This window comes from Hyposmocoma kahamanoa, unplaced genomic scaffold (genome assembly GCF_003589595.1).
Source record: "Hyposmocoma kahamanoa isolate Upper Pololo Valley unplaced genomic scaffold, ASM358959v1 87, whole genome shotgun sequence".
Lineage (NCBI taxonomy): Eukaryota > Metazoa > Arthropoda > Insecta > Lepidoptera > Cosmopterigidae > Hyposmocoma > Hyposmocoma kahamanoa.
In genome coordinates, this window is record NW_020654422.1 from 9,205,324 (window position 1) to 9,218,490 (window position 13,167).

The following is a 13,167-nucleotide window of genomic DNA, read 5'->3' on the forward strand; positions in this document are numbered from 1 at the left end:
TATTTCCTACGTTCATTATCTATTAATATAACTAAAATTATGCAAAATATTATGTATTATATCATTTGAATGCATAAGAAGAGACAAAGATTAATTTCTACGTATTAGGTTTATATATTGAGGAACTGTTTTAACAATAGAGGATTTTTTTTTATTACATACATAAATATTATTTCGATATTTTCAGTTCACATACAATCACTAAAATTGAATAAAAATATGTATTTCTACAAAAATACAAATATTTCAAATTGTATTCGTACGTTTGATTTTTTATGTCATTGTTCCCATTCGTTAAATGTTTTTTTAGTAAATAGGTGTATTATATTTGCACATTAATTGCATGTTACCAAGAATATATGGCCAATAAATTGTGTTCATATGATTTATTTTGATTATAATTGGCACCAATTTATATAACTCAATTATCAAAAAATTTAACTTATTCTAAGTTGAATATTATATAGAATAGCACAATATTTAAAAATTTTACAAGATATTTTTTTATTATAATTACGAAGACAAACCAAAAAATTGTGAAAATTGAATGTGTCTTCTCTAACCAGAAGACACATTTAATTATTAGGCTCAGCTCAAATAACATGACCGGTGATTTCCATTACAAATGCCCACAGTTTTCAACATCAAAAGTAGAAATGATCCTAGAAAAGGATTCTTAGATTTCAAATACAATCTTGTACAATCCCCTCTGAAGTTTGGACATTGTGGGTTGTTTAAATATCACTTTCCAGTAATCCGGGCCTTTTAGGCGTACCCTCGCAATCAATCAATTTTATTTCCTCCGACTCTTCGGCGTCGTTCGAGACGCAGGCACCCATTAAATGAGGTTGTCCGTTATTATCAATCTTAGCATATTTTTCGCCGGCATCATCTAATTTGAGGACTTTAATCTCCACACCGATTTCGTCTTTATCGACCGCCGTCCTACTCGGACGACGGTCAAGTTCCTGTCAGGTGGCTGTTATTTCAGAAAAGTCATCATCTTGGAAACTTTTCTCGGCGAGTCGGAAACTCTCTAGAAACTCATTCAGATCTACAAGACCGTCCTTGTTTATGTCCATCAAACGGCAAATATCCACTAGTTGCTCCTGAGTCATCGGGTTGGGCATATACTTTCCGATCAACTGACAAGCTTCCGAAAATTCTTCCAAAGTAATATAACCTGCAAAATAAAATAAAAATTATTAGATCGATGGCAAATTGTTTCAAAACTTTGTCCTTTTGTTAGTTACTACGTAGTTATACCGGAGTTGTCTTTATCAAGAATTTTAAAAATTGTTTCCAAGCTTCTTTTGTTTTTGTAAAGAGTTTCGGCAACAGTTTGTGTTTCAGCTTTACGTCCCATCCTCTGAAAAAAAATGGATTGTTAGCTCCATGTTGATCGTGAAAAATTACGCCAACGTCCGTCACTGGAAAAAAGTTTCTTACGTTAGAAGACAACTCGAATGTGTCCATGTATCGAACTTTGCGTGTTTCTGGATCAGTGTGAACAAGTTTGTCCTTCAACATTCTCCACGGCAACCCGAGATGAGTTGTCTCTTCCATGGCCTGACACCATTCACTGACAGTAATGTAACCTGAACAAAAAAATAAATATGAATACCATAATCACAACATAACCAAACTTTTAATAAGTATCTCATTAGGCTACTAATTTGGTTTTAAGTAAATTTTAAAGGATGAGTTTTGAAAATTATGGGTACGAAAACCACTAAATCCACTTAACCAAATTATCAACTGTCACTTGATTAATGGGGCGTGACGTATCCTAAGTACTAAAGATCACCATGACAAATGAGTCATAATTTGCTTTAGAAAATCTCCAAGGACTTCGCTTTGAAACGGTTCCCGAGTAAAAGCCCCAATGGATACGACTGCTCACAAGAATTAATGAGTCGAAATGTGTAAATCTTTTCAAAGCCGTAATCTTGAATATGTACTTTAATGGAATTAATATAAGTGCTCAACTTTACGGTAAGCTCGTCTCCGATTTCCCATTTCTGAGTTGTATGTTAACTTAGCGAGTTCAAATATTAAGCCGAGAATTGAATAGAATGCCAGGAAATTAAATTGTATAATATCGACGTGGTGGAGACGTTCAGAGAACCGCACCGACAATACGCTTCAATATAGACCCTGTAATTGACTTGCTAGTGCGAATTCGAAACTATGACGTCATTTTAGAGCATAATAATATTATACAATAACATTTATCTGTAAGTTAATTTGGTGAAAGAAAGGGATAATAGAATTTGTCGAAGATGGTATCATCAAAATTATCACAAAACCGAATATAAATTTTGTATATACGAACCACTTTGATCAACATCCATGCTGCGAAAAGTGGCTTCTAGGTATCTACGCGCCATTAAGATCTGATTATGGAGCTCCCTCATAGCAGAGGACTCCACCAAACCGACCCTCTGGCGAAAGGTTAGCCGCCGAGTACGAGACACCGCCGCGGTATATTGCACGAACTGGCGGTCTAATGAATTCCCACACAGCTTCAGATAAGCTCCTTTGTTGGAACCAATTTCGTAGTAGTTGGATGCGGAGAATATAGTCACCACCTACGTGAGGAACAAATAAAAAAGAAAATAGGCTCTGAGATACGTGACAGGTAGACATTAATAAAAAAAATGGTTGCTATCGTATCTGCGTGTGAAGTAAAATAGGACAGCCCCTTATCTGTCTACTTAAATTTTGATTACAGTTATCCTCCCAAACAACCTCTTGGTTATAAGGGAAGAGCACTGCCTGCGTGAGCACACGAACCTTATAAGTTTAGGCCTTGACCCCAGATGAGCCTGTGGACAGGGTTGTCACAGACCGTTATCATGGACTTCATCCGGCTCTCAAATGGCTAGTGCCTCGGGTTAACTGCCCCGTGTGCATATACAGCACCCTCCCTATTGTGCAGATAGGTACCGGAACTGTTGGCACGCTCACAGTTCCCGTTATGGATTGTACAACTAACGGTTGCCACCGCTAAGCCGTTGACTCTAAAGTCTACTACCAAATCTCCACTTTGGTGGTGGAGCTAAAATATGACTATTAAATTTACGTTTCCATTATGAAGTAGTTCATATCCACCAGGCTTGCACTCGTGGCTGCGCACCAAAAAGCTGAGCTTGGTCTTCCTCAGGAAGGAGGCTGTAACATCAGGGCCAAAGTAGGTGCCAGCTCCTCGAAGAGCATTCGCCACGCAGCCGCTCGTACTCTGAGGGTCTGACCATAGGATGTCGAATACCTAAAACACCGTAATAAAAATTAAGATAATGTAAACCTTAAAAAACAAAACGCGCATACAAAGGTACCTAGATAGTAGATACAATTAAACCTGAATTGTAATATGATAGGTGTCAAAAATTCAAAAGTCGATACTTTTCACATTTTTTACATTGCAGAACAGTTATAAAATGTATTAATCAGCACATTTTCCTGACAAGGGATGAACCATTGAACAATGTAGATCATCAGTCGTCCATCCGATGTCGAATCTTATCAATCAAACGGGATAACGGAAAATTAAGTTTCAAATATGCAAAATGGGTTGGAATGAAAGACATTTGTTTCCAATTTTCATGCTTTAAGAATTTAAAAGTTAAATAACGTTCTAAAAAAATGTTTATTGAACTTTTGAACGAGGACGGTGTCATATATTTACTTAATTTTTCATTCATATCAAATGTTCATTAATAATTTAAATGTGCAGTCTACATCAACTCTTGTCTTATAGAAGAACGTCTGCTAAGCACGGGTTTCTTCTAAGGCTAACGAGATTTAAGGCATGGTCCCATTGCGGCCCACTTCACGTATTTTTTAATTTTTTTTCGACATCAACTTCAACAACAAGCAGGTTCTTCTTTCGACCTTTATAGTAACAACACGCGATAATTAGTATCTCGTGCTTTGAAATGACTCAGTGCTACAGCCTTATGCCGTATTCCGTATTCGAAATTGGGTCCTCTTACAGTGTTTTAATTAATTTTAATTGAATGCTTAATTTTAATTGAATAAGTAAGATAAACAAAAACAAATTTAATTTTTCGTTTTATCTCTGCGCTTCTATGCTAAGTCTCACTAAGATGGACCGAAAGAGCCAAGTTATGAACTCTCCTGAAGTATGTACTTACAAAATTACTCAAAATATTGATTAAGGGTTTTGCAGGTTTTCGTACAGGTACTAATGACTAGTATTCATTGTACATAAATTTATTACACTTAATTTTGTAGCGTAAGCGCGCCTTCATATTAGACGCTTGGAGAAGCGCTCTAGAAGTGCGACTGTGGTGCCGCAGCCGCGCGTCTGTAGCGCTTCAGTAATTTTTATTAGTTCACTCATTGTGACTGCAAAAGTGGCGCGCGCGTGTCACGACAGTGGCGCTTCTAAAATATTGTATGAAAATTAGTGTTGCGGCTACAGCACTGCAGAGCTTCTATAAGGGTCTAATTTGATGGACCCTTAAACATATTTCTACTTTTATTAACAATTTTTAACCGACTTCAAAAAAGGAGGAGGTTCTCAATTCGACTGTATGTTCTTTTTTTTGTATGTATGTTATGCGATAACTCCGGTATTTGTGAACCTATTTTCATGATTCTTTTTTTTGTTGGAAAGGTGGTACTTCCATAGTGGTCCCATTTCATTTTGAAGAAAATCATCCACCTCGAAGGGGCGAAGGGTGACTGTTCACGCATGAAGATTCATTTTTATAAATAGCGCCTAACTTTAATTCAGGAGCAATTACTTTAATGGTTGATTTTGCTATTTCTCCAATTCAAGGCGTTTTTCTCTCAATATACTTTGTGTAGTGTCGTAGTGAGAACCTATTTTTATTATCTCCAGTGTCAAGTCCTGTATAGTGGCAAACTAGGGGATATTTCAATAAAACTTAGCAAATAGACGTAATTCCACGTACTTTTGAGGTCGGTTTTTTTAGTACTCTGTACTGAGATTATCATCAATATAATATTCATGGGCGAATCTTTGACGAGTCAAATTCGTATATTGTCGACTTATTCCACACATCAGCCACAGCAGATGAAATCAAAATAGAGATCACATTCATTCGCCTTCACCGCATGTGAAAGAGAGGAATTTCCAATTACCGACACTGTTAGTCGTATCCAATTCTATGAAATGATGCGTCTGTCCGCAACCGTATTGACTTTTAGCTAGCGTTTCATCGAAATCTACAACTCATGAATTCGCTATCATTTATCACGGCTCTTGTGTTGGTAAAGTCTCGCGCACGATGATTAATGAATGCCAAACAAACATAAACTTACTCTTAATGCTTATTATTATATTCTTTTATTCAAAACAGAGGTGTCTAAGGTTTTTAGGTTTCTTTCTTTCGTAAACAAAAGTGATTCTTATCATTCTTTATATTATCTGTTTAGGAAGCACAATTTTTACGTAACCAAATGCATAAACTTGATTTGGAAAAAGAAAGATAAAACCTCCAAACTTGAAGTGGTAATTGAACATCGTTTTAGTTAGATCGAGCCATGATTACGCGGAGGGCTGATGCCTATCAGTTGCGCCTAATGAGACTGCGTTTGGCGTGTGACGTGACGTGGGACTGGAATGACATGGGTGCGTGTCACAAATAATCGTCTCTGCCGGCTTCCTCTGTGCAGACCTTAACAGTCAGTCGGTCTGTAGTAATTTTTGACACATATCAAGATGAGCTTTGTGAAATCAAAATTTTAGAATGAATGAAAACTGACTTCTCGTTTCTAAAAGATATCGCACAATCGCGTCAAAACAAACGTTTATATATACCTACTGCTACCAGTCATACGTACAAGAAGACGTATCGATTTGGCTTACAATCTCTACACGAGGATGCCCCAAATATGCAAATAAAATTGTGAGACCACAAAGTTTATATTGCAGCTATTTCATACAGGTGTCCTTATCTTTAAAGGACTTTTCCAAAAGAGTAAATTAGTTAATATAGTAATGATAACGATGAAAAAAAGAATACAAAAGTTAATGTAATTAATTAAAGCTAGCACTATGAAATCATTTTAAAACAAAAATTTCAAAAGAAACTGTCGTGCTCGAGGGTTTATTTTATTCTGTCACTTAAGATACTTCTACTGAGTAAAACGGAAACAATTTACGTAATAACAAAGCGTCTAACTTTATACCTAAAGTGAAATCCTTTTAAAGTCACCTAAACACCATTTCGTTATCTAGACGGTGGATTCCTAAGCTTTTATAAAATATCCATCAAATTTGTTTCGTAAATAACAACGAACTTTTCAATATTTTAATTGAGTCTATGAGTTACCATTATTGTCATATTCATTTAGACAGGTTTTTTATTACCTCGAAGGGGATTTTGAATATCACCTACAATGAACGGGACAGAGTACGAACAATATTATGAATACTTTACCTTCCTAAACAAATCAACCAGTAAATTATGTGATGTTGTATACCTAGGACATCCATTGAAGTCTTTGCCTAGGAGAGATAAATTTTTAACGTCCAGTTTTTATTAAAACAAAAATCGACCAATAAGAAAAATCCTATGACCCAGCTGGATTCGAACCAGCGTCTTCCAGCAAACCGTGCCAGACTCTATGCCAACCAAGCCACGGAACGAACCAGCAAACCTTACGAATTGTTCTGTGTGCTTGTTGCAGATCTTTGTTTTTTGTTTTAACGACTTTTTTGCCGTAGGGCCATTGGTGAGAAATCTGTGAAATGTTTTCTTCACTCAGCCTTACCTACAACCTGGTACCTTTACAATTACCCAAGTCGCTTTAATAATTGTAATTTTAAAGTTTATTGAATCCACCCGGATCGAAAGATTTTTTAGTGTTCGATCTTTGTATTAATATTTATTAGAGTAGTGGTGTAATTTCACAAAAATAATGAATATCATGGTGGTCAAACATCGTGACATTCCATAAACCTAAAAGTTCCACTTTTTTACTTTATTTGCTCCATTTTAAAGCGAGGTATTTCAACGCGTGCCTATATTTTAGTAGGTGGGGTGTGGGGTCTCGCTACAATCGCTAGGTTTGGCAAAATAAGAACAGGCTGAGAAAATTTAACACAGATCCGTCGTCGATAAACGACCGATGGCGACTAATGCAGGCAGCAGCGGCCGGCGCGGCGTGTCGTTAAACCGCTGGGCAATTTTCAAATTTTGGTATAAATACGAATTTAATAACTTCAGGCTTCAGCTGAAAGACAAAATTTAGCAGGCCATCTGTAGTATTTAAAGAGAACTATCTCCATATAAAAATTAAATACAAAGTTACATATTTCAATCTCAAATAATTTGTTTCCAACTTTTATTTTAGCTCTGTTTTCAGGAGTATATGTTCGGATGAAGTGAAATCAGTAGGTATTTCGATGAGAAATCCTATTGTTGGTATGAAAACGTTATTTTAGGTGGACATGAGTTGATGTGTATTATTTTTTGATATTGCAATTAAACTTGTAAAATTAAATTGTTTTTGATAACAATGTAAAACGAAATAATGCGATATATTATATATAACTAGTAATACTTGGACCATTAGTCATGACGTTACCTAATCATTATCTCTAATGTTCGTTATACTGAAGGTTTATTATACACATTGAAATTATAAATTATTTGTTGTTATACCTCTTATTGATTATAATATTCAATGAGTGATTAGATTATATCCTTATAAATTATAACAAATGTTGTTTATACCAAGTGAAAATAGATCATTTGTTATTATATTTTTCATTACACATCCAGATAAAGTACATCCTATCGCGTAACGAATTAGCACACTCTTTAGGCAATATCCTTAAATGTATTGTATATTTTTGTAAGACCATCATTTAATAATAAATACGTAAACCATTCGATCAAGCAACACAACTTTTCCCGCTTCTCCACCGGTAACTCGCCTTAACAACACGCCTTTTTGTGATGGTATGTTACGAAATTGTTTTCAAACATAACTTGACTTTAAAAAAAAAAGAATAATTATGTTGTGATGAATAAGTATTTTTCTGAAGGTGCACTTATGTACTAGTATCAGCCTGTATTTCATAAGCACTTACATATAAGTATATTTATGCAAATATGCTGACACGCTATGACTCATAGCATCATACCCCATTACGAATTTAATAGAAACAACATTCGGACATGCAAAAACCTTTTGTACGAAAACGAAACGAAATTATTTTCATGAAATTACACCGTAATAAAGATAGTCCGTTGCCGTGGACGTTAGTCTGTTCTGATTAATATAAATATTTTTTTTTTATAATAAAAAATCCTAACTCAAAGGAGAGGTTAACTGAAAGTGGGTAAAATACAATGAATCGGATCTATCCCCTAAAATGCCACCCTTAGAGATGGAATATTTTATTCAAATTTGAATGGGATCACTACAGAGGTACGTATTCCTTTCCAACAAAAAAATTATAGAAATCGGGTCACAAAATGTCAGAGTAATCGCGTAACATAGACAAAAGAAATACATTCGAATTGAGAACCTCTTCCTCCTTTTTAATAGGTTAAAAAAAGTGTACGCTGTTACATATAGGTACGTAAACTTGGTCACTGTCTATAATAGGTATCGATTTTAAGTTGATAGGAACAGAAATCAAATAAAGTTTATGATGAATGAGTGACAAGAATTCTCCCTGGGGAAAAAAAACTTGATGTCACGGTCGAGGTGTAAGTACATTGTGGATAGTTATAAGCTTGACTCCGGGGGGTCCGGCCTCGACAAATTATATTATACCAAGGATGGCAGTTGGAAAATTTGTTTCGAATCCAAAGGGAACAATGATAATTCAGTATACACCTATTACTTTATGTAAACGGCCCAATGTTTAAACATGTCGAGGACAACTTTTCTGTACATGAAAAAATAAAACATTAGAGATCCAGCATATGTAAATCTAGTAAGTTATGATCCGGATTACGAAATTTTAAATTTATTTGAAATAGTATTCTGTGCATTCACATTAAATAGATTGAGGCGTTAAGAATGTACGACGAAACAGTTTAATAAACCACTAAATTCCAGACTAACTGTTTGAAAATTGTGTTAGTGCTTGAACAGAACCCGACATTACCCAGTTACTCGTCGGGATATTACTATAGTTAATTCTTACGAACAGTCCCTAACGAGCTCCCAGGCAGCAATGAATACAACTGATTGGACCTTCCATAAACGTTTAAGATCCACTGTATTCATTACCGGAGGATATTTAATCACTTCACGCTAGCATATCATCGTGGAAGATTATAACACTAGCACAACTTGCCCTAAAGTCATTAAAATACTCGTTGAGAGTTATATCCCGAGCTCAAAACTTTAATATGAACATTTGCCGCAGAGTTGGTGGACTTAGCAAGCGCAATATATAGTAAAAAGCACTTATTCGGAAAGACGAAGACCTAAATCTAAATAAAATTATTTGTATATGTTATATCACAAGAAACAAACAATAAGTGCCAGGTACAGTCAGTCAATGTGCCGGCAGCAGCGGTCGATATTACCTGAAAGTGAATCGTGAATGATTAACTAAGTGACCTGTATGCGAGGCGACTAACCTGTTTCCATTCCACTTTGTCGATCACTTCGGCGCCAGGAGCTGTGCTCTCAGTCACTGGCGGCCGGAGAAGGGAAACGTACTGGAAAAGTTCATTGTAATAAGTTCTCAGCAATTCAGCGGAGTTGCAATTTGTAATATCATCATAATTGAGGTACAAACTTTTTTTTAAGATATCAAGTAACGGAACGAACAAGTCGTACGACTGGTAATAAGCGACACGTCTGTCCATAACAGTTGCAGTGCCACTTAGAGCTTTAAATCACAAAGATCTGAGGGGGCACTGCCACTGCGCCCGTCACCCTGAGACATAAGTTGACAAGGTCCATGTGCCTGAAATTTCACCAGCACCCTTACGCTTCAAAACCGAATGCTCACATTACTGCTTGGCAAGAGAAATAAGTGCCACGTGGCAGTATTTCCCTGGATGAACTCATAAAAACTCTCTCTACTGTCCCATACAAATAACACGGCACACTCACGTAAAAAATATATTCACTGATCCGGATAAATTAGTATCACAAGACCGCACTTTTCATTGATGTAACGAATCAATTGTTTTCGATGTGGGTAGAAGGATAGACACTTTTAATACATTCAGTTGATCGATATCCCTGTAAATGAGTACAAATTGCGTCGTCAACGTTTATATACCTTATCCCGATCAAGGCTGCGTATCATATCCAAATCGGTGGTGTCGGAGATTCCACCGTGGACGACGAAGACACGATTGTTGATGATGGTGCCGAGCGGTAGCCAGCGGTATACACCCTCGATTAGTTTTAGCAGACGCTCTGCATTATGCTGATTAAAACAAATTAACAACAAATTAAGAGAAACGATACCGTAGATACATAAAGCTAAGCAAATTTAGTACGTACGTATGTACAGTAAGAATAATAAGTTACATATGTGACGAGCTTAATTACCCGTGTAATTTAGCTGGCGCAAAGCCATTAAGGATGTCATGAATGACACGTGGTCGACTATAGATCAGTTCATATCGGCAAAGTTTAAAATTTTCTGAATGTATCGTCATAAGCATTTCACATTAAATACCACAGATCAAATATAATAATAATATTTTTTTAAATAATAATAATTTTTATTTCAGGAATGTAGTCCCATATTTACACAAAATACAATTATAAAATCAGAATAATGATCAAAATAATGCTAGAGCACATTTCCTTACTAAACAGGAAATAAACCACATATTTTTTTAAAACCTCTCTATATAAATTCAGACCATTAATGAGACGAGTTTAGCTTAGATATTTTTTAATTAAAATCTCTGTGCAAGGTATCATGAAAGTTCTAACATAAAATCAATCTCTTCGAGTTTCTGCACTATTTATAGATAGGAAGTCGTTGCAGTCGTCACCTATGTCACACTCAGACGTTTGATATATATGTTAACCTAAATTAAGTTTATAAAGTTTCACTTAAAAGTATCGGACAGATAATAGGTTTCATGCAATAAGTAACAAATCGCATAAATCATTTTGATCACTTCGTTTTAATTTCTTGAATAATAAGACTTTAACGGTACTCGAGGTAATAATATTCTTACCTTATATTTCTGATGAACCTCCCTTATAAAGCCGTATCTGTAAAAATGTAAGCAAAAGCCATTTATACATGATGTACAGCCTAAAACATTTTCCTATTCTGAATATTATTAATTGGAAATCTAAACTACTACTAAACTAAGTAAAAACGACATTTACTGCATTTAACCTCAAAGTACCTACTAAAAGTTATTAACATTAACTGGAAAAGCAAAGTAAACTAAGATGCATTTAAGATTATGCTTCAATTTTCTTTATAATGATCAAGTTTTAGGGTCGTATTCCAGAACTCTACTCAATGCTCAAGTCAGGTTTTGAGCAGACTTGAATATGATTTCAAGTACTGGAAATACCACCCTAATGGCAAGGACTTGAGTGTGGTTTCTAGTGCTTTGAATCATACTCAAATCGTGACTCGAGTATTAAGTAGAGTTCTGGAATACGACCCTTAGATTACAGAACAAAATAATGCTTTTTAATATCTACCATATTGCAATCTGCATTTACTTTATAAGCCATCATAACAGTTCACGGTTATGTTATAGCCTCTAGAGAATACTATAAACTGCTACATAGCTGTATAATACGATGCTACATGTCGAGTACTTGCTCACCTAGAATTCATAATGAGATCTTCGTGGTTTCCTCGGTTTAGGTACACGCCGCCAGGAAAAGCCAACATGCAAGCCAGCAGCAGCAATAAGACTTCCAGGCCCTTCTTGCCACGGTCCACGAAGTCTCCATTGAATATGTATGGGTTTTCGGGCGAAGGCAGACCGTTCTGCATAATGTAATAAATTATTAAAAACTCGACTAACCTAAAATATACAACCTAACCTCCGGCTAAAAAACCGACCTCACAAGTCATTCATCCCCTAGTTTACCACCCTTAGAGGTGGAATATTTTCTTCCAATTTAAATGGGACCACTTCTGAGGTACCCTCTTTCCAACAAAAAAGAATCATCAAAATCGGTTCACAAATGGCGCAGTTATCGCGTAACATACATACAAAAAAAACTTACAGACGAATTGAAAACTACCTCCTTTTTTTAAAGTCGGTTAAAAAAGGAAAAGGTTTCAGGTTCAATTTAAGAATATTAAAATAGTGATCCTAGAGGATCGATACTGATCGATTAGAAAGGTAGACCTCTTGCAATGTTTTCTATAATACTGAAAAAAATTGTGTAGTGATAAATTTTCTGAGGAAATGAAACTATTTTTCCAGATTTAAATCGCGAATATTTGTTGAGTTTACAGTCAACCGTGACCATGGGACCTGTAAAGTTCCCGAAACGTCAGTTTGTTTGAAAAAACAAATATACGCGATTTAAATCCGGAAAAATAGTTTCATTTCCTGTGTGTAACAATCGCGAAAACCTAAGAACTCGATAAATTTTCTAAGTTTAACAAAATCCTTGTTGTAAGCACGTACACCAAATAAATTTGACGTTACGATATTCAAAATATAAACGGATGAACGGAGGGAAGTTGACCTACTCGCTTGCAGATTTACCATCTGCCAAAACTGCATAATTAAGACGTGTTTAAAATATTTCCGTGAAGCGGTCGTGTAATTTTATTCTAATATTGTCGTTATAACAGATACTAGGTGTTATGGATTTTCCTACCAGGAGCGGATGTCGCATTGCAGTACTGCGGTGTTTTTAGTCCAATGAAATATAAAGAAATCAAGAATCTCAAAAGTAACAAAACTTTGTTCCACAAACCTGTTGCGAAACCCTTTAACTTCATGAACAATGGAAATGTTGCCTATTACAATCAACGCATTTTAAGAATCCTTATAACTGCAACTTATACGACCGCAGCCAAGGTCGCTTACGTAATGTACGCCGGGAATCGATACTACTCAACTGTGTGTTACACAATCGGTATCCTTTGCCGATATGATCTTACACCGCGTGCGCTCTCTGTAATTACTAGTAACCACAGACGGAACGATCTAATACTAAGAGCAGGGTCGAAGTACGCTAGCA

The 13,167-nt window shown here is 35.7% G+C and overlaps 1 protein-coding gene across 2 annotated transcripts in view; it reads right to left on the reverse strand.

Moving 5' to 3' along the window:
* Positions 1 to 378: 378 nt before the first annotated feature.
* LOC113235129 (serine/threonine-protein phosphatase rdgC) overlaps positions 379 to 13,167 on the reverse strand; it is a 96,970-nt gene continuing 84,181 nt past the window's right edge. Inside the window, exons 7-15 of one of the 2 annotated variants that reach the window (XM_026470717.1) lie at positions 11,787 to 11,953; positions 11,175 to 11,211; positions 10,256 to 10,405; positions 9,603 to 9,683; positions 3,086 to 3,271; positions 2,336 to 2,591; positions 1,450 to 1,598; positions 1,267 to 1,369; positions 811 to 1,183 (exon numbers count right to left, since the gene is read on the reverse strand). In XM_026470717.1, the coding sequence (XP_026326502.1) occupies positions 972 to 1,183; positions 1,267 to 1,369; positions 1,450 to 1,598; positions 2,336 to 2,591; positions 3,086 to 3,271; positions 9,603 to 9,683; positions 10,256 to 10,405; positions 11,175 to 11,211; positions 11,787 to 11,953 (1,341 nt within the window). In that variant the 3' untranslated portion in view covers positions 811 to 971. Of the gene's footprint in view, positions 1,184 to 1,266; positions 1,370 to 1,449; positions 1,599 to 2,335; positions 2,592 to 3,085; positions 3,272 to 9,602; positions 9,684 to 10,255; positions 10,406 to 11,174; positions 11,212 to 11,786; positions 11,954 to 13,167 lie in introns of both variants that reach the window. The other variant, XM_026470718.1, reaches the window with a different exon arrangement.